General features: G+C 37.5%; 4 protein-coding genes across 5 annotated transcripts; 3 read left to right on the forward strand and 1 right to left on the reverse strand.

Annotated features, from left to right (window-relative positions):
• On the forward strand, window positions 5,160-10,709 carry LOC18591516 (protein IQ-DOMAIN 32). Of its 2 annotated transcripts, none has more exons than XM_007017678.2 (6): window positions 5,160-5,486; window positions 6,353-6,838; window positions 6,920-7,123; window positions 7,868-7,945; window positions 8,053-9,691; window positions 10,164-10,709. In XM_007017678.2, exons 1-6 carry the CDS (start codon window positions 5,403-5,405, stop codon window positions 10,181-10,183), a joined length of 2,511 nt encoding a protein of 836 aa, XP_007017740.2. In that variant the 5' UTR covers window positions 5,160-5,402; the 3' UTR covers window positions 10,184-10,709. The 2 variants fall into 2 exon arrangements, with proteins under 2 accessions (XP_007017740.2, XP_007017741.2); XM_007017679.2 differs by having other exon boundaries at window positions 7,871-7,945.
• Window positions 11,504-15,799, forward strand: LOC18591517 (zinc finger CCCH domain-containing protein 6). The gene is made up of 4 exons (XM_007017681.2): window positions 11,504-12,087; window positions 13,954-14,163; window positions 14,268-14,392; window positions 14,533-15,799. Exons 1-4 carry the CDS (start codon window positions 12,028-12,030, stop codon window positions 15,488-15,490), a joined length of 1,353 nt encoding a protein of 450 aa, XP_007017743.2. The 5' UTR covers window positions 11,504-12,027; the 3' UTR covers window positions 15,491-15,799.
• Window positions 16,055-17,330, forward strand: LOC18591518. The gene is made up of 2 exons (XM_018125923.1): window positions 16,055-16,571; window positions 17,007-17,330. Exons 1-2 carry the CDS (start codon window positions 16,215-16,217, stop codon window positions 17,034-17,036), a joined length of 387 nt encoding a protein of 128 aa, XP_017981412.1. The 5' UTR covers window positions 16,055-16,214; the 3' UTR covers window positions 17,037-17,330.
• LOC18591519 lies at window positions 17,475-20,294 on the reverse strand. Its single transcript, XM_007017683.2, has 7 exons — window positions 20,139-20,294; window positions 19,441-20,052; window positions 19,045-19,229; window positions 18,623-18,861; window positions 18,226-18,425; window positions 17,839-17,964; window positions 17,475-17,740 (listed from the first exon to the last, which is right to left on the reverse strand). The coding sequence occupies exons 1-7, from the start codon at window positions 20,292-20,294 to the stop codon at window positions 17,642-17,644; spliced, it is 1,617 nt and encodes a 538-aa protein (XP_007017745.2). The 3' UTR covers window positions 17,475-17,641.

Here is a 20,503-nt window from a genome sequence, read left to right on the forward strand (position 1 = left end):
GGAAAATAATCCGAAACGAGAAAACTTACATACATGGCCTGCGTTTCGTTAAGCAATGCATGAAATATGCTTCTTTCACGTCCTTCCCCTTGTTACTTACCTCTTTGCCAAAGCCTACTCTACAAAATTATGGTGCTAGTAAGACACATCATTGCCTCACTCGAATTGATAGGTTTAGAAGCAACAGACTACTTGGATAGTTTTTTCAATCATACGAGACAATTCATCTAAAACCAAGTCGCAAGAACAAAGAGGACCATATCTTTTGAAAAAGCTGCCAAACTTACAAGTGGAGAATTGAGTTATCTAGCTGGTGTACGTTACCGATCAAGAGAAGCCCTGGCTGGCCTGGAGAAAAGTGTTGCCAATAGTTTTATTCTCGACGAAGAAATGAGAAAAAGGGGGAGTGCTCGAAGAAAATAGAGCAACACCATTTTGGTCTATGGAGCAATATCCCAGAGCAAGGATCGACCAATCTCCTTAGACAATGTTTGGGATGCTATTATTGCTCAGTTGAATTGGTTACTTATGTTGTCTCTATACTACCCACTTTTTAAGGTTAAAAGTACGAGGAGGCAATGTGTATGTTCTTTTATTTCTTGAAAGGCAAGAATAATTTATTGATAAGAATATCTCAAAGCATAAACTTAGCCACAGCTAAGAGACAGCGAGGTTGGAGACATAGCAACAAAGGAAGCGAACCCATTAAAGAGGACCCTACAGAATAGCCTAGGAGGAATTCCTATCCACCTAAAATCCTTGCTTTTGCAAGGCCGTTAACGAAGGAAGTAATGGTACTGGATATGTTATCACCACAAGTTTGACAATGTTGAAGGTACATAGCCCGGTTCCTATGAAGGATGAACCTTGCGTGCAGGTAACAATATTATACTGCTGTAATTAAGATGTATTTGGTTTTACACTTGATAACTCTCTAGATACTACTACTATTCTTCATGTTAATATAAACAAAATTCAGCTTATTTTATATTCTGGGTAATTCATTTTATATATATTTTTTGAAACAAAATATCATAAGATGAATCTGTCCGAACCAGAAGCAGACGATCACAACATGTCGGAACAGTGGAAAGACAGAAAACAAAAATGCTGCTGCAACAACTTTTAATTAGTTGTCGTAGTAATACAATCTTGTGGAGCACGTTGCAGTTCAGATGGATGTCTTGGTGAAGATAGTTGGGGGAGTAGGGACCATTTCCTCACTCAATTTTGCTTCTAAAGCCAAGCATGAGAGCTGTGAGGAAGCATCAATAGCTCTCAATTGCATTCCAGACTTTACATCCCAGCAGGGCTTTGTTTGAGAATAAGGTTAAAGCCACGAGGGCCCATCCGACCAAATGTTGTTTCCAGTAAAGGAGAGGCACATTATGGAATTGCACCTCACACTTGTGGACCTAAGCCGACCGAGTCCTTAGGCCCAGCCCATATTATTAAAGCTCCAGGACAAGATTTCTCTCAGCAACGGTCGGGTCAATCGATTCCAGCAAAGGGGACAGTTTCGTTTTTATCATTTGTACCATACCTGAGGTTCGAGGAACGTAGTCTAATTTTGCCTAGTTATTCAACTTTTGTGAGCCATGCCATGTTCTCAAGCTACGTTTAAAGCTGCCACCCATCACCCATGGCCGTAATTCATTGGTGCCTGCCCCTGACTTAATACTTTTACAAGCAACTAAACCTAGTAACCTAGTCTTTTAATGAATTTTAACCTGGATTGGTAAGTAATGAAACTACCCAATACCCATATATCTTTCCCCATTAACCTCTTTTAATCTTGAACCTTTTTAATTTTGGAGGTATCCGAAGAGGATGGAGGCCACACCTTACTTGATTCTTGGTACGGGATGTCCATCGTTGATGCTAGGCAAATTGTCTGCCATGCCCTATAGATCGAAATATAGTTACATTAATTGAGAATAATAGGGACTCTATATATCTTCTCCCCCCATGTGAGAAGGGGCTCCACCACGTTATTTCAAAGGCGGACCCGGAATGGTGGACAGTCAATAAGCCGTTGTACCTAAATGCCACCATCCCCCCCAGTTTGATTGCTGAAATAATTCTTCACCCGGGAGGTAAAAAAAGGGCAATGCGTCCACCGGCCGTTGATCGGGACGCTTTCGCTTTGAATCAGCCCTCCCAACTCTAATCAGGCTATACCAAAAGCTTGGATCAAAGGAAAGAAAATGTTGTTTTACTAATAAAAGAATGGTTGTTAAAGAGGGTTGGTGCGATTAATATCTCCGTTGATGGACACAATGAGAATGATTGGAGACCATCCGATTAAAACAAAACCTTGAAAAAAAGTCTTTTGAAATATGATGGTGCAATAAATACACAATAAAGGTCTCTCTCTCTCTTTCGTTCTCTCTTTATCTTCCTATTAATTCCATGCAGCTTACTAAGAGTAAGGTGATGAGTATTTTTCTCAGATTAAAACTTTTTTAAAGCAAACCATTTAACTATTCTTTTAATCAGTATGTTTTCAAGTTTGGGTCTCTGTATTCTCACTCTAAAGCCATGATCAAACAAAAAGTTCACGTTCTCCAAGTGATCATTCAAAATACTAATTTTAGTAAACCATTTGGACCTATAATTTTCAATGTGGGGTGTGGTTTGGGGCGGGGCTGATACCAATGATTTCTGATTTGATTTTGTGGGTATAAACAATGATGGGATGTAAAGAAACATTCCATTAGAAAAAAAATGCAAAGCTAAAAGGGGGACAATGCAAGCATATAAGATAAGATTATGCACTTTTACAGCTTGGTTGATAAGAGATAAAAATAAAAAAGAAACATACCTTACCAGAAAAAGACTGGGTTCAGAAATTTTATGGGAGGTTCTTCTTTCTTTCTTTGCTTTCTTCTTTTTTTTGGTTTGTACTTATGCTGAAGTTAAGCATCAATGATGAAGAATGATTAGACTATTAAGACTTGATTAATCCTTAAGCCGCTAACTCAAAAAGGGCATTATTTTCTTGGGTTGGGGTCCCACTTTGACAGATTCATGTCCATGGCATATATCCCAACTTGCAGCAGCCAAAAACATGGGCATGCCTGCAGCAGGCAGATCACCCTCCATTAAACGCAGGAGCATGTGCTCATACGTGTCGTCCAGCCACGTTTGCCACCTGGAAATAAGGACAAAAGAGCTGTCAACGGGTTTGTTGTTGGTTAGATAAACATAATATATATATATATATATATATATGCTACCGTTGTAGGGAGGAAGAGGACCGGGATAACTCGACAACTTCCGTTGCCTGTTACAGGACACCGTTTTCTTTGTTTATTCCTAGTCCCTTACGTGGACCATACCCCACCCAGCACCTAATCGACTCATATTTCCAAAAATTACCTTTCTAACTTTTTTTTTTATAATTGAAAATAATTAGCCTTTCCGAGGTTAAATTTTTTTATTTTTATATAAATTAAGATAAAAACTTCTATTTTAATATATTTTATATTAAATTTTAATAAAATTATAATATGAATGTTCAATATTTTTGATATAAAAAAGAATATTAAATATTTAAGACATTCTAATAAAAAAATGAGTCAGAAAAAAATTACGATTATAATGATTACATTGTTATGATGTTTGCAATTTGACCACAAACGAATTATCATTTAGTTTTATTTTTTCAATAACTTAGATTTTCACAATAATAAAAAATAGAATAAGGTTGTGTTCTTTAAATCTTTCTTTAATATTTAATATTTTTGTTGGTCGAGGTGAAGTTTGAGTTTTGTTTATATTTCACGGGGTCGCTCTTACACATTAAATGTACTAAGAAATAATGGGAAAGAGGCCGGTTTCTCCTGTGGTAATGGATGTGGAGGCCAGGATGCACATCACATGGCTGCATAATAGTTAGTTGATGTTATTGGAACCATTCTCTTCATCTCAGACAACCTTTTTTGGGTATGAGTCATTACAATTTGAAGAAAAACAAATTTGTAAATTGGGGGAATCATGTGGTGATGTGGATGTCTATAGGTTAAGGGGAAAAAAACAAAAAAAGTTTGTGCAGCTTTTCGAGGGAGGAAATTGTCAAATTACATTTACAAATAAATGCATTATACTTAGTTGTATAATCTTAAAAAAAATAAATGCATTACTCTAAATCTCTCTATTTAAGATTTTAGTTTTTTAAAACATTTTTTGTAATAAATGTATTATACTTAAGGCAACTAAGTTAGTAATAAATTAAGTCTGTCCAAGATAATGACTATATATGTCAGAAATTATAATGTAAAAGTTACTAAAAATTAACGAATCATGTTGTGTGATCAGAACATAAAGAAAAAACATCGAACGTAGGTTTTTAATTTGACAAACAAATTAATTGATAAATTTGAAAATATTGAGAAGTTAATTCATAGATTTTAAGTCATTGTGAATATTTTAATATTATAAAAAAATAAAAAAGTTGATCCAATTATTATATATGTTTTCCTTTATTAAATATTTGTCTCGTTTTAATTTTTATGAAAATTAACAAAAAAAATTTTACTTGGATGTAATATATATTAAAATGTCAAATATTTTTAACGTGAAAAGTATAAAATATTTATAATATTGAAAAATAAAAATATTAGATGTCATAGAAATAATTTTCATTTTTAAATTACAGATGGGTGGAATTTGGACGTTGATGCCTCGGAACGGCATCGTAGGAAGAAAAGAAGTAGTAAACGTAGAAAGCAACATTTCAATATCAAAGCACCAAATGAGTAATAAAGACACAAAATCAGACAACAAAGATACAATTCCCGTTCAATCTTAATCATCTTCAGCACCCAAAATTTGACAGTAAAAAAAATATTAGCCAACTACATTGATTGTTAAGGGATTGGTGAAAATAAAATTTTCACCGCTGAGATATATATTTTTTAATTGGGTTAGTTGACAGACGACGGGATGAGCACGAAATTTACTGCGTAAAAAAGGCGTTAAACTTCTCACGACTCTCGTGACAAAACGGCTACGGATGGATAAGATATTTAATATTTACATCGTAACAAAAATTCTAAATACAAAATAGGTAAGATTATTTCTATTTTTTATTTTATTAATAAAAAGGAAGTGTGGAGATCTGACAGCTTTTTCATTCGTTTCTTCTCTCAAAGTCTCAAACGAAAAGGGCAACGGACCTGATGATGATAAGTGGCGGATTCCAACGTAAAGAAGTAACTAGATTTGAGGAGTGCGTTTGACGTCCGTGGTTCCTTTTTTTTTTGTTTCCTTCGTTGCAATTTCCAACACCAAACCACACATCAAATATTAGACTGTCTTGTCTCTCCCAGTCCCTAGAGTGAGCGAGAGAAGGAAAAAAGAAAAAAAAAAAAGAAAGAGAGAAAGTCAAGGGAAAAAAAATGGGAAGATCCACTTCCTGTTTGAAAATCATCACTTGCGGCAGCGATTCTGCCGAAAACGACGAAGCTATTGATGTTCCTGAGGTATATATCCCTTTCTCCTTTACGGCCGCCGGTTTTTCTTTTTATTTTCCCTTCACTCGCATTTCATTGCCTTCTTCCTTTTGTTGTTTTCTACTGAATTAGGATTTCATGTTTCGATTCGACTTGCATTTGATGTTCTTTGTTACTTGTTCAAGTTTCAGTGTAGAACGCTCAGCTCCGTGAACTTTTTTTTATTGGTTTTGTTTCCGGATTTGGTTGAGAAATCGGAGTTTCGGAGCTTGAGTTTATATTTGAAGATCTGAGAAATCTTGGCTCTGCATTAATATCAGCAATGTCAAAGCTGCCTTCTAAATCTGATGATTAATTCCAGAATTTATAAATACAGTTGTTTTTTTTCAGTTACAGGTTCCAAATCTATCGAGATTTTAAAGTTTTTGTTCTATTTTAACTGGATTTTCCAACTATGCAAGATCGCAATGTGTTGTGATGCGAGATTTATGGACCTTTTTAGCTGATTAGATTTAATTAATAATTGGTGATTGGAAATGGCTGACAATTGTCAATTCTGGAAATTTCTAGTGTGTAATGCGTTTACAGGGAACATGTGTGTTATACATCGCGGATAAGTTCTTCTGTTTTGTATTTTCATTTGTTTGGTAGATAGGGTCCATCTGTTGTCTCTTAAACAAATGACAGTTCAGTACCGATATGCCCTTTGTTGGGACTTGATAGCCCTTAAACAAATTCAATTGGGTTTGGTGCTTACAAGCTGAATAAAGCAATGCGTCCAGTGCTAGAATTTAGAGTCAAGAGCAATTTCTTTCATCTAAAATAGGGCCATTATTCTTGTTTTTCTCTATTTCCGGTTAAGATGAATTCCTCTGTTGTTTTATGTTTCATCACAGAACAAGAGATCAAGTGACAAAAAAGGATGGAGTTTCCGAAAGAGATCGGAACGGCATCGGGTGCTTAGCAACACTGTGATACAAGAATCTGCTTCTGGACTTAAGGAAAGCCCAGAATCTGCTGGTTTTAATTTTCAACAGCCAGATGTGTCCATCGCTCCTGAGAAAACCTCCACCATTGAATATACTGAAGAGAAACCTCAGTTGCTGACACCGAAAGAGTTCATTGAAGAAAAACCTGAGTTGCTGGCACCGAAAGAGTACACTGAAGAAAAATCTGAATTGCTGGCACCAAAAGAGTATGCAGAAGAAAAATCTCAGTTGCTGACACCAATAGAATACACTGAAGAAAAATCTCAGTTGTTGACCCCAGAGGACTCAAAAGTGCCCGAACCTGTTGCTGCCACAACAAAAGAGGCTGAAGATGATACCAACCTGGATGAATCTGTTGTTGTTATCATCCAGACTGCTATCAGAGGGTTCTTGGTATAATTTCATTCTCAATGTGAGTTTAAAACATACTAATTGGTAACATTTCTTACTCTTATCTTCTTGTCTTTTTTGTAGGCACGGAAAGAGCTAGGAAAGCTTAAGAATTTAGTAAAGTTGCAGGCTGCTGTACGCGGGCACTTGGTTCGAAGGCATGCTGTGGGGACCTTACGGTGTGTTCAAGCCATTGTCAAAATGCAAGTTCTTGTTCGTGCACGTCGTGCTCGTATATCTCAAGTAGGGTCTTATGCCGAAAAGAAGCTGGATGGCAATCAAAGTTTGGTAATGCTTTCAACTCACATCAATAAATTAGAAGTCGCAAGGCTGTTTTCCTTCTATTCTGGTTCATATTTTATGCTTGGTGGCATGCTAGCTTCCACTTTCAAGAAACCTTTCTTTATTATTACAGTTGACCTTGTATTCTTTGAATCTATAGCTATGTCTCTTTATTGTCCCATGTCCTGATTCTTCAGTGGCATTAGGATTTTAGGCATGATTCCTATATTTTATACAGCACCTTCCTAGTTCAATTAAAGCATGTAGGGTAGTGCTGGTTAGATGGCCAGCTCGTAAGTAAGAGTACATGAGCACATTTTATATTTAAGCATGAAGGTTTGAAGTGATCTTTAAAAACCTCTGGGAATATTCACTTAACCCCACCTGGCATTGATCTAATTGTAAACAAGGGCCCATAGCAGTAAGTTGTATCTGTAATTTGAATGATTACTGTTCAGTTGCTGTTTCAAATGAGATGCAAGTTTCATAATTATGTTTACTTTCTAATTAGCTTTGCAAGACATTCAGAAATTATGGGCTGTTGATCCTAATGTTCATGATGTTTATTCTTGTTATATGACAGCATGATGCAATAAATCACATAGAAGTATATAGCAAACAATATTACCCAATCCTATTGATTAGCAGGGCTGTGGTGGTCTGGTGGAGAAAGTTTTGCACAATGTGTTGCTTTCAATAAGTGCTATTCACAGATGATTTTACCCATTATTCTTTCTTTTATTGCTGAATCAGGGAAGCCCAGCAACAAAACAAAATGCAACTTACGCTTCCGCCGAGAAGCTACTTAGCAATAGGTTTGCTCGTCAGGTATATTAAGTTGACATACTTTAGCTTCATGTTTTAGAACTATTTGTTGGCAGCTGTATCTCAAACTATGTCTACCCAACCATGCTCAGAATTTGCTTTGATTGCAGCTGATGGATTCAACACCGAAGACCAAACCTATCCACATCAAGTGTGATTCATCAAAACCTAATTCTGCTTGGAGCTGGTTGGAGAGGTGGATGTCTGTGTCATCATCCGGAAAGTTAGCAACAGCAGAGGTACTTATTGAACAACCAGAAAGAGAGAAAAGTGACAATTGTGACTCTCCAGTTGATGCTACAACTCCATCTGAAGCTAGATGTGAGTCAAATGAACCAAAGTCTGATGTAAGGGAGATGTTGGTTTCATCAGAGAGTGAAGAGAATCTGATCACCTACGATGCAGCAAACTTTAAGTTTGAGGCATGCCAGCCAACGTCTTCTTCAGTAATGGATGATTTGGAGCAGCCTCAGAGTAACAACGTGAGTACATCTGACCTGAAAGAGACCTCACAGGTTCAAACAATGCAATCAGATGCACATTCTCAAACAGAGGTCAGTTGTCTTTCTCACAAGCCTGAAATAGAGAGTGAACAACCCAAATCTTCTATGAAAAGATTTGCTTCCGAGCAACTGGAAATGGAGGGAAAGAAATATGTATATGGATCTAGAAAGGCAAGTAATCCTGCATTTGTTGCTGCACAAACAAAATTTGAGGAGTTGAGTTCAACTGCCAATTCAAGTAAATCAATTAATTCATCCCACCAAGATGTTGGAGTTGAATCAAACATGGATAATGTATCATCTGGGGCAGATATGATAAGTAGGTCAAAGGAGCTAAACATCGCAGAAAATCCAGTCCTCAATAACTGGAGGGTTCAACATGGTGGCTCTGAATGTGGCACTGAACTTTCTGTTACTTCCACTCTTGATTCACCTGATATATCTGAAGTTGGGACCATAGAATATGAACAGGGAGCCAAAGTTTCTGAGCAAGAAAATTGCAGTTCTATCAGCACCAAGGATTTAGATGTTAAAGAAAATGATACAATTGCCATCCCAGTGCCTGATTCTTCTCTATCTGTTGCTGATCAGCCAGAGAAACCTGATGATGCTAAAGGTGAATCTGAGAATTTAATTGTTGTAGACTCCCCTCAAATAGAACAGGAGCCACTGAAGAGTACATCTGATCTGCAGAGAGAACGGAACTCTGAGACAGGTAATCAAGCATACAGGTCATCCCCAGAAGCCTCTCCCAGGAGCCATATGACTGTTCCAGAATCCCAAGGAACACCTTCTAGTCAGGTATCAGTGAAAGCTAAAAAGAAAAAAACCAACAAGAGCAGTCAAAAGCACAAGTCTTTGTCTGCTGCCAAGGGTTCTCCATCAACTCCAGCTCATGATAGTGGTGCAAGAAGTAGTATGGAACAATTGCCCAAAGATCAGAAAAATGGGAAGAGACGCAATTCTTTTGGTTCAACAAGACCTGAGAACACTGATCAGGAGCCAAGAGATAGTAACAGTAGCCATTCTCTTCCGCATTTCATGCAAGCGACAGAATCTGCCAGAGCTAAGGTTAGTGCAAATAACTCACCAAGATCAAGTCCAGATGTGCAAGACAGCGACATACATATCAAGAAGAGACATTCCTTACCTGGTGCTAATGGAAGGCAGGGTTCCCCAAGAATTCAGCGATCAATGTCTCAAGCACAGCAGGGTGCAAAAGGAAATGGTACCAATCCTCTTCATGGTATGTTCTAAACTTTATTATTATTTTCTTAAATTGGATTGGGTCAGTATCCATTTTTGCCGGCTTAAAAGTACAGTACATTCTGGACATTCTTCAATTTTCTATTAAATGATATTATACTTTTTTATACAAGAATTGAGCTTCTCACTAGTTGATCTTCATAAATATTCAAGCATACCAGATGACCTCTGTTTGCTAGCAATAACTTTTGTTGAGCCTTTTAACAATTGAAGGTCTTTGCTTGATGGTATTCTTGTCCCTCACCATCAAGAAATCCTTGTGGTTAGCTAAAGTTATGCATATTGCTTATTCATTAAGCAGACTATATGCCGTCATAACATCCTGCCTTATGGCATTTTTGGTGGGCTAGAAAGGTTTGAGCCCTTAGGTTTCCATTCTGGTTGTTGATAGGGACCAGAGGTTTTCACACTAATGACTCGGTGCTTACCTGCTTGAATCCTGTTTGTTGCAGAGAGAAGATGGCAAAGGTGAATGGTTTTTTGGAGCAACCATATATCAGGGTAACATGGTATTCAACCTATCAGATGGAAAAGTGGAACCGATTGACGGTCTTACTATCTAGTTTATGCATCAGCATTTTACTACTTGAGTTGATTCATGCATGCCATCTGCGGTTTGGCAAGGGAGGAGATAAATATAGAATGGAGTAAAAATTTTCTTGTATATTACTAGTACCAAAACCATTGATATTATTATTATTATTATTATTTTTTCCTAAACTTTCTGCCTGGGAGGGTACGCTTGTGTGTTTTGTTCAACAGTGTTCGGTGTGATGTTATTCCGGTTTGCTCCAGCATGTTTTGGGATGTCTGTTCGGAGTTTGAGACAATGACTGTAAAGTGGAGAGCTTTAGAGAAAGGCTTTGATCAATCTTTCCTGTAATAACTGGGCCGTGTCTCTGTTGTTTCCTTCGGCCACACTTCCATGACTAATTTCTAGTTCTTTTTTCCAGTTTCATTGATTAATTCTATAAATACGTTTTGACTTTTAATTCTCATTGGGAATTTTCCATTCTTGCTTAGCTTTGCTTTACAAACATAAGTTTCAGGTTTGTAACCTGATACCTAGACTCGGGAAAATGGCTTACGCCAAGGAAAAATCAACTCTAGGAGGTACCTTTATTAATTCAAGCATTGTACCTCACAAGTCCGAAATAACGTCTGTAAGAATTTAATGGAGTTTAATTGGGTATTGGAAATATCGTCTGTTATATTTTGATTACTAGATAAGAGTTTAATAAAATTTAATTAGGTATCGTTAGTTATATTTTGGTTACGAGTTAATAGAGATTAATTGAATATGAAGATTTAATTAAATACGTTTTCCAAAAAAAATTAATTGAATAAGATAAAAATTTAAAAATTGTATATGCTGTATCGAAAAATTTTTTATTTCGTTTGGACTCAAAGAGTTTCGAGAGTTTGAGTCTTTTGGACCGAGAGGCCCAAAGCAAGGGAACCGCGGACCTAAAGCATCGGCCTAAACAAAAGAAAGCAGAAGCCTCGTGGCAGAGTTTTGCTGACAGACATGAATGTATAGTTGTTGAGTGTTGACTGTACCAAAGCTGCGACCTTTTTTCATCAGCTGACTGTCCTTTCATCGTTTAACTCAAATAAATAAAAAAACCCAAAAATAAGAAAAAAATGAAAACAGAAGAAAGGAAAAGGAGAAGAAAAGAAAAGAAAAGAAAAAACTGTGGTCAGAATCTCAACTTCTCAAACCCGAAACTCAATTTATTTTAACCGACTTGCATTTACAGCGCGTGTAATACAACTTAAACTGTTCCGATATCCTTAACTTTCACGCGTCAAAAGGGTGCGTGTGCCAGCTCTCACTCAACAGGAATCCCTCCCCACAGTACAGAATAGAAGCCTAGAAAGAGAGAGAGAGAGAGAGAAAAAAAAAAAGAAAATAGAGAAGCAAAAATCAGATAGAAAAACGGCAAAGCAAAAAACCAGAGGATCTAGGGTTACCTTGGATCTCTCTGTTTCGAAGGATTGGCTAATTAGATATGGATAGATATATAGCTATATCTATCTATCTTAGTTCTTCTTAATCGATCAGTTCTTTTGGTTATCTTTAATTAGGGTTTTCGAAACGGGGTAAGTTGATTTAAAGGCTGAGACCCTTTCTTGTTTTTGGAACAGTAGTGATGGAGTTAGGGTTTTAATCGGTCGAACCCTAAAATCGGTGATTTTGGGAATTGGACTTTGACATTTCTCACTGAGAATCGAAGCTGGAAAAGGAGGATTTTTGAGAGATTTTTTTAATCTTAATATTTACTATAATATATTATATTATTGCGATCTGTAAATATGCGAGGAGTGCACAAATCGAAAAGGGTTACTTGGGCACCGGATGTTAACCTTTGTCAGGTAAAAATTGCAATTTTACTTTCGGAAATTCCTAAATTTTGAGCTCCGGTTCAGGTGAAATAGAGAAAGGAAAAAGAGGGTGGAAATTTGAAGTTAAATGGACCAAAATATTTGTAGAATGGAGCTATGTGAACCCTACTTGTTGTGCTGTTTTTGGGTTTTGATATGTTTATTTTGTTATAAATTTTTTATCTGTTACCCTGTGTGATGAATTGCGTTTGTACATTTCTGGTGGTTAATTTAGTTCATTTTTTAGTATTCTTGTGCAGCATGATTCTGAATGTGTTTACCATTTTGGTGATGGCATTGTTATGTGAAGCCTTTTAGGGTATGATTTGATGGGTTTTTTTTCTGTTTTCATTTTCAGTGGTATTTATGACTAATTTAGTATTTTGCACTTATATGGAACTGTTTTTATGGATTGAATTCAGTCAGTAGAGTTTGGAAGTTTGCCATGCTAGTTAGACGCAGAAATGAGTGAACGAGGATGGTAAAAGACTTTGACTTTTAGTTTATTCTAAAATGCTAATGAAGATAAAAATTTGCCTCTGATTAGCATTCCTTGCTCGTCAATTGATGCTGCCTCCTTTCATATAATATTTGTCTAGACAGAACTCAATAACACATGATGAGAGCACCACAGTAACATCTCCTTGGAGTTTGATGGATGCATGTTAAGTTAATGACTGCTTGTAGTATTGCATGCATTGTGAAGTTTTGACTTTATGTTGTCACCTGTAGTTATCAGAAAATGCTTTCAATTTGTGGTTTGTGTCTTTCTTTTTCATTTTTATCATACCCTTTTTCATGTAGGATAGCTAATTGTCTATCCAAAGCGTCTTAAGTATTTTGCTTTTGTACCGAGTCCTAAACAATTTGAAAGAATCTTTAGTTTCCTTTGGAGAAGTTCTCATTTTAGTATCTCTAATTCATAGATGTATTAGGTTCTTTACAAATTGAAATTCTGAACTAATTTGAAATGATTTTTTACTCTTTTATGATGTGATATTTCAGAATAGTCCTTTGCCTAAGGTCTCTGTGGCTAAAAAGGGGTAATCGAGTATGTCAATGATGTCAAGCTAGTAACGCAGACTTTGCTTTCTAATGAGTCAAGTGGTGAGAGTGAAGAAAGCAGTTTTTCCTCAATAGATAGGCTGAGTTCACCTCAATAACATGACAAAGAGCTGACCTCTCTGTCTTATCCTGGGCTTACAGCAAAAATACCCATTTATGTGTTGGGTGGTAACATGTATCTAATTCTAAAAGGCTTGGTTACATGCTTGGATGCATGGCATGTAATTCACGACCAAATTGATTGCTGCTTTCATATTAACTCATCTATCTGACTGTCAGGGAACAAATACTTATATTCTGTCTCATTCTACTAAGTTTATAGGCTGCTTTATATAGCTGGAACCTAGTATATATTTCCAACAAGATGGTTGTTTGTCAGGGACTAAAACTAATTGAGTGGCTAATACTAGATTTTATGATACTTCCAATTGTAACAGTATTAGGCAAAGTTTACTAGGATGAGCATCTGAAATTCACCTTCAGGTTTTATGAGTCTCAGCTTATTGTCGGTGAGAGGTGTAACAACTCAGAAAGAAATGACAGATTAGTTGGCACTTTTCGGCATCATAAAATGCAGTAGTTCATTTTGCTTGTACTTTCATTTCATTGTTAATAAAAAGTTTATATGTATAGTGTGAGAAAGTTTTCAAAAAAAATATTCCTGTTTAGTCAAGCTCTCTTTAGTTCAGCTGGTAGAGGGCGTTTCTACAATGAAATGATGATTGAGCATATTAGAATCATGTTTTATTGAAGTTGCTAACAACAGATATAAATGTTTCTCCTCTTTAACAGGTAAGGCTGTTTCTATCGGAGGAATCACCTCAACAAGTTGGGTTGGGTGCTCAAGACCACCTCCAAGCAAAAACCTCTTCGGTGTCACATATAAATGGGGCAGCTGTGGATGACTTTCTACCTCCTGGCTTTGAAGGAGCTCATTCTACAAATCATCTGCAGATTAACTTGTCAGAAATCCCTGTCATTAAATGGAGATGTCCACTCAGAGTAAGAAACAGTTCTAAAGACTCTTTTCTGGCCATTTCCGTTTAGTTTGATTTATAATTATTGCTCTAAGCATTTCTGTGAAAGCTGAATTTGGATTGTCACAGTTTGTATTGGACTTTAATTGGCAAGTAGTTGCTGGAGAGGAAAGTAAAGAGGTGGAGATTCAAAATCTGAGAGAAGTGAGAGTACTTGAAGCTGTGTATCCACGCCCATCTGCAATTCCTACAAAGTCTGATACTTCTCTTTTTCTATTTTTGACGGGTGGGAGGGGGGGGGGGTGGGGTTTGTTGTGGGGGTGGGGGGTGTCCATAAATTGCTTCTCTTGGGTTTTACTGTTCCATGAGCTGAAATTTTCTTCTCTTTATGCAGCCCATCTGTTTCAGCAGATATAGAAAACTGTCTCTTTGATGATCAGCGAACTCCTATAATACCCATCACTGCCATTGAAGATGAGGATGCTGCAATTGAAACACCATCTGATGTCTTAGCAGCATTCAGTTCCGCCATTAGTTCTCAGCCCCAGTTATTGGCTCGTGGTATTTCACCTCCTCCGCATTGCAATATGCCAAGTGGTTCAAGTGCTTCAGCCAATGAGAAACCAGCAGCTGGAATGGTTCTTGAACCTGGTGTAGCAGCTGCTGCCTTTACAGCAATTAACCAAAGCAATGAACGTGGAAGCATGATTGACCCCGACTTGCTTATAAAAATTCTCAGCAACCCGAAATTGATTGAGAAATTAGTTACAGATTATGGATCGGCTTCAGGTGCACAAAACTCACCTAATTCGACATCCCCTCTGGTACCTTTATCTGACCCACCTCCACCTGTAAATCTATCCGATCCATCTCCTGCCCACATCAATAGAACAGAAGATGGTACTGCATCCCTAGTAGCTACTTCTGGTGTAGTGTTTTATGCACAGCCGAATGGGGTCGGAGTTGGACCCCAAAATCAACAGGGTCCTGTTCCCAGTGTCCGTCCAGTTTCACCTTCACCTGCTGTTGGACTTCCTCAGAAGAAGGATGTAAACTATTACAAGAACTTGATTCAGCAGCATGGAGGAGAAAGACAAGTACCAGCTCAGAAGTTCAATGGCCGATACATTCACCAACTAAGACCAAACCAAGAACTAATAAATAACCAGAAATCAAGAGATTCAAAGCCGAAGATAATGAAGCCTTGTATTTACTTTAACAGTTCCAGAGGATGCAGGAATGGAGCCAATTGTGCTTACCAACATGATACATCGTCCCAGAACAGGGGCAATACCGTTCCGGAGGCGCCCAATCCAAAGAGAATGAAAATGGAGAGAGAAATAAGCAGCTAGAAAAAATACCACTGCACGTATGCCTTTTTCACGTGGAAAAATGCCTACTGCACCTCAACCTTTTTACTCCTTTACTGGCTTGGTTACACTTTTTTTTTTCTTCCTGCAAATAGTTTTAATTCTAGTACTCACTTTCATTATTCTTGCATCAAGCATTAAGAATTAAGTTATGGGCGAGAGAGCCTTGATAATCACAATCAATTGCGGATATTCATCTTTGGGAGAGCATTTTTGTTTCCTGTTTCTTCTTTGACTGCAAATGTTGCTCACATGTATTACAATATGACAAGATTTGAGTTTTTTATTTTAGCGTATGTAATATTTTATGCATTTTGTTTGGAAAATGGGAAGAAAGAGCAAAAGATGGTATTCATGGACTCTCATGGTCCTAGTTCAAGGACTTAAAAATGAAAGAAAAAGGGCATTAACTCAGCCAAAACTCAAAAGTTCATATGTAAAACGTAAAGATATGAGTAAGGCCAGAGCCTAAAAGCCCATATATAAAGCACAAAAAGATGCGTAAGGCAAAGCCCAAAAGCCAATATATAAAACACAAAACAGATGATTGGGTACTTTGACAAGGCAAAAAGATGAGTGGGTAAATCCCAGTGGAGTGAAATAACAGGACTGCAACAAAGACAAAGACAAATCCCAGTAGAGTGAAGAAACAAGACTGCAACAAAGACAAAAAGGAAGCAAAGACGAAGGGAAGGAGAAGGAGAAAATGTTGAAGTTCCTATCGAAGGTACGGATCGAGTTCAATGCATTGGACCCACGCATAGCATCATGTATGGAGTTCTTAGCCCAGTGCAACGCCCGCAAAGCCAAAGAATCGAATCCAGCGTGCCAGGTTCAAGTCAAGCGCCGTACCGACGATCACCCGCCCCAAATTGCAGTTACTTTTGTCAACGGAGTGGAAGAAGTTTTCAATGCCACTTCGACTCCTGCTCAGACCATAAGGAATATGATCCTCGAGAAAGGTCAGCTCCTTGAGACAGAGCAAATGTTCCGTGAAGCGGGCGAGAAGTGGCCCGTTATTATACCCGAGGAGGAGCTTCACCAATCGTTTCCCGGAACCAAGGTTTGGTGCATTTTCTCAAATTTAATGATTTCTGGGTTGGTTCTTCGTGTTTGGTTGGTAGAGGCAATTTGTCGAATAATTGGTATGTCTTTGTAGGATACCAAATTCTCATGTAATACGCTCTGGGTTTAATCATTACTTGCTGTTTTTACATCCTGCTTACTTAAAAAGATTGGCAAAATGATATCAACTGGAAGATCAATAGTTATTCTTTTTCCAATTTTTATTTAAATCACCTTCTGCTGCTGTTAATTACTACTAAATATAGTTTTTCTTTTTTTTTCTTATTTGCTTACTTCTGGCAATTTAAGGTAGGAAATTCTGTTTCGAGATTAGTTCAATGGTTGCTACCTTGCTATTGTTTTGTTTTACATCCTATCCAAATATATAGTAAATAATCATTTTCTGTATACTGGTTTTCTCCTTTTTCTTCAGCCAAGGAAAGCAGAAGAGAAGAAGCAGTGACTCCAATCTGTCTGAGCTACCCAATATACTGGGTGTCACTTTGGAAGATTATCAAAATGTTCCAGCCTGAGAATGTACCTCATATGAACATCATTTTGAAACCTGATTTATGCTGCTAGAATGTGTTTCTTAATCTTCCTAGTTTTGGGTGTACCCAGTTTATGCTATTAAACTCTCTTTGTGTGAGTTTCTTGTTAAAATCTCATTCCAGTGTTTAGTTTTGGGTGTATCCAGTTTATGCCATTGAACTCTCTTTGTATGAGTCTCATTAAAATCTCATTCAGTGTTTTCATTTCATCCGGGTGGTGACAGAACATATTTGTTGCATCTTGCAAGAGAGATCTGCAAATAGAAACAGAGTTTGATTTATTATGACTTTTTCTGTTTATGAAATGAATTGACTGTGGTTTGCTCTAGGCACACTATTGCACATCTAAATGAATTGACTGGGCACCAACGCAGTGAAACTTTATATCTATAATTTTATAGAGCCACTGTACAGCAATAAAAAGAAATTGTTTCTTCCAAACAGTTACAACGCTACGACTTATGGCCGGAGAACCATCATTAAAGAAAGAAAAAGAAAATTACAGGTGTTCAATTGCTCAGCGATCTTCTCGTTCAACTCTGTTGGGATCAGCCATCATATCCATCATCATCTTCTCGGGTGAATCATCCCAACTTGCAAACGTTTTCAGGTCAACCTGCACGAGGACAGACCACCACATGCTTAAGCCTTGACATGCTAGGGTCAGTTTTTACATAAGTTCGATAAATGCTTTGATCTTAAATGGTTGGTTACCTTGCGTCTTTGCTCGGTGAAAAGCTCTTCTCGTTTCTTGTATGAAGTCTGGACTTCCTTTGCAGTCCTACCACCAAGTCCCCAAACTTCCACTTCTGCTATCGAAGCTTCCACTGGGAGGAAACCCTGCAAGAAACCATTTCATGATTTAGTCAATCAGCCTGTAAAGCACTCAAGGCACTAAAAGATCTTTGAGTATTACCATATCAGTTTCTTTGCATGTTAAAGAAAATATAGTAGTAAATAATTATAACTCTAATGAAGGTAGAATTCAAAGAGATAAAAGACCAGCCAATGTATAAGCTAAATGCTATAGGATTCACGAACAGCTTTACGGTTTTGCATCATTATGGGATTATTAACCACGCCATCATAAGTTTTATGCACCTGATTTGGGATAAGGGAACCCGGTTGGTATGTTTTGTCCATTGCATGATGGCGGACGGTAATCTTAGCAAAATCTTCATCAATAAATACCCTCTCATTTGCCGTAGTTCCTCCAAATGCAATTCCCACAGGTTTTGGATGTGATTCATAAACTCTGCCAGTAGGGTGCAAATGGCTGTACACAAAGTTCTTCTCTTTCCCTGTTAATGATTGTGTAAGTATTAGATTCACGAAGTGACTAAAAGAAATGCTTGACAGATACTTAACTTAGGCTGCGTAAGGAATTGATCCTAACCTCCCAAGTGCGGCTTTCCACCCTCCAGAGAAAAGGGGGAAGGAAAAAAAAGAACAGAAGAAAAAAAAACATTGGCATCTTTCTTCTTGCTTGATTATATACCTGAAGATGAATATACATGGAAGATTGGACTTATAGCATATAGGTTCCCTGAGCTTCCATAGAATGAATCCCTATTTTCAAAACCCTGCTGTGTAAGTACCCCTATGGTCCATTTTCTGGCATTGCTACTATCCTGATGGGAATCTTCGGAGCTCGCAGAAATCAGAATAAGTAATGGACCATGATAACCTTCAACATTAGACCAGAATCTGTTCAAGCCCTTCCCATGAGCAGATGACCTACAAAGTAGCAAAAAACCACACAGATATATGGTAATTCCAAAAAGAGAAAACTCAGGCCAAACAAAACACACAGAAGAGATGCATTCTACCTTGAAAAGATGACTAAAAGCATTGATACTTTAACCAGCAATACATTCAAGAAGATAAATCACAATAACTAATGAGTGGAAAATGACAAACCGATAAAGAAGATTTTCATTTGTTCCAACAATATCACCAGCAAAGCATGTCTTCAAAATTTCTTCACTAATGGTGTTTCTAGATGCAAGGGAAATTGCCCATGCCCTTCCATGTGTTAGAAGTAAAGTTTGAGATGCCTTTGATGAAATATCACCTGAAATTGATTCTGAAGATCCTGACTCATCCTGCAATTCATCAAGGAAAGTTATCTCACTAATGTTTTCTTACAATCAGATCAACTGGTTTTCGCATACTAATCATGCTTCAAAATATATTAGATGTCAAGTAAACGCAGGTGTAAGCAGATACCAGACAACACAATGAGGGAATTCGGTGATAGATATAAATAAAGCCAATTATTTTCTTCAAATCTTACAAAGAATTGAAACACAGCACCTCTGCATTAACTGAGCTTTGAAGTCTTCCTTGAACAAATTGTGTTAAGCAATCCGAAAGGGTTGGCGTTGTCGTTAAGGCCCAAGCAAGAAACTTCCCCACAGGAAGTTGAACATCCAAGCCTAATATATCACATTCCCATACATCCAAGCTGCTACTAACATCAGCACACGAAACAACAGCAGACAACACCAAATGATTAATATCAGGCAGGAACAATTTTTCTTTACTTCGGGAAATTTTCAAAGTCCTGACATTCCACAATATGGCCCAACACATCCAAAGAAGCAGAAGCACATCAGTGGGCAGTAAAGACCCATTTATCTTGCAATCAGATTCATCCGATTCGAACTCCAATTTCGTAGAAAGTCCCAATTTTTTCATTGCCATAGCGAGCATTCTCAACAGTACATTAAGCGACATTGATGTAGACATCCTCCCACAGCACTTAACGTAACCTCTCAGAAATCCTAACCAGTTTATGCCTCCTTTTTCAGATATGAAAAATAAGTCTACTACTGATGATCCTAAGTGATTCATCAACCTTGGAAAAGACTCCGGCTTTTGTGGTGATTCGCAAACTGAATCCTCGTAACTTAAATAAAAACATTGCTGGAAGAATCATGTGAGAAAAAAAGGGTAATTATAAACTAAGTTATTGAATGAAAATAATAACTGTTTGAGTAACTTAAAATTACCTGAAGGGATTGGATGGAGATTGTGTTTGTTTGAGGATCGGAGAGCTTCGAGAAGGACTTTTGAAGCAAAGGAAGAGCTCCCGTGGAAGCTGCGAGGCTTTCCAACTCTCGTTGTTCCGGCGATACCGTCTGCTCCATCGAAGCTGATGCTCCCATTGTTGCGAAAAGAACTTGCAATTCAGCTTTCAGAAATTCTGTTTGGTTTCTCGAAGATACTTGGAGCGGCTTTTCGTCCCTCTGAAAGAACCATTACCTGCCATTAACTGAAAAAGATCGGATCTTCAATCCTATGGCGATATAAAAGGCGCCGCTTCACGTCTCCCTTTTTTCCTTTCCTTACTTGGGCGTGGCCCCAAGTATAATGT

Source organism: Theobroma cacao, chromosome 8 (assembly GCF_000208745.1).
Source record: "Theobroma cacao cultivar B97-61/B2 chromosome 8, Criollo_cocoa_genome_V2, whole genome shotgun sequence".
NCBI classification, from domain to species: Eukaryota; Viridiplantae; Streptophyta; class Magnoliopsida; order Malvales; family Malvaceae; genus Theobroma; species Theobroma cacao.

Bases quoted from the DNA above. Each gene is read 5' to 3' on its own strand.
- LOC18591516 (XM_007017678.2), top strand. From the start codon at position 5,403: ATGGGAAGATCCACTTCCTGTTTGAAAATCATCACTTGCGGCAGCGAT. The intron at 7,124-7,867 runs GTAATGCTTTCA...TTATTGCTGAAT, and splicing joins TGGATGGCAATCAAAGTTTG to CAGGGAAGCCCAGCAACAAA. The intron at 7,946-8,052 runs GTATATTAAGTT...CTTTGATTGCAG, and splicing joins GCAATAGGTTTGCTCGTCAG to CTGATGGATTCAACACCGAA.
- LOC18591517 (XM_007017681.2), top strand. From the start codon at position 12,028: ATGCGAGGAGTGCACAAATCGAAAAGGGTTACTTGGGCACCGGATGTT. The intron at 14,164-14,267 runs GTAAGAAACAGT...GGATTGTCACAG, and splicing joins AATGGAGATGTCCACTCAGA to TTTGTATTGGACTTTAATTG. The intron at 14,393-14,532 runs GTCTGATACTTC...CTCTTTATGCAG, and splicing joins CCATCTGCAATTCCTACAAA to CCCATCTGTTTCAGCAGATA.
- LOC18591518 (XM_018125923.1), top strand. From the start codon at position 16,215: ATGTTGAAGTTCCTATCGAAGGTACGGATCGAGTTCAATGCATTGGAC. The intron at 16,572-17,006 runs GTTTGGTGCATT...CTTTTTCTTCAG, and splicing joins AATCGTTTCCCGGAACCAAG to CCAAGGAAAGCAGAAGAGAA.
- LOC18591519 (XM_007017683.2), bottom strand. From the start codon at position 20,294: ATGGGAGCATCAGCTTCGATGGAGCAGACGGTATCGCCGGAACAACGA. The intron at 18,426-18,622 runs GTATATAATCAA...AATCATTAACAG, and splicing joins CCATGTATATTCATCTTCAG to GGAAAGAGAAGAACTTTGTG. The intron at 17,965-18,225 runs GTGCATAAAACT...GGTTTCTTGCAG, and splicing joins GTTCCCTTATCCCAAATCAG to GGTTTCCTCCCAGTGGAAGC.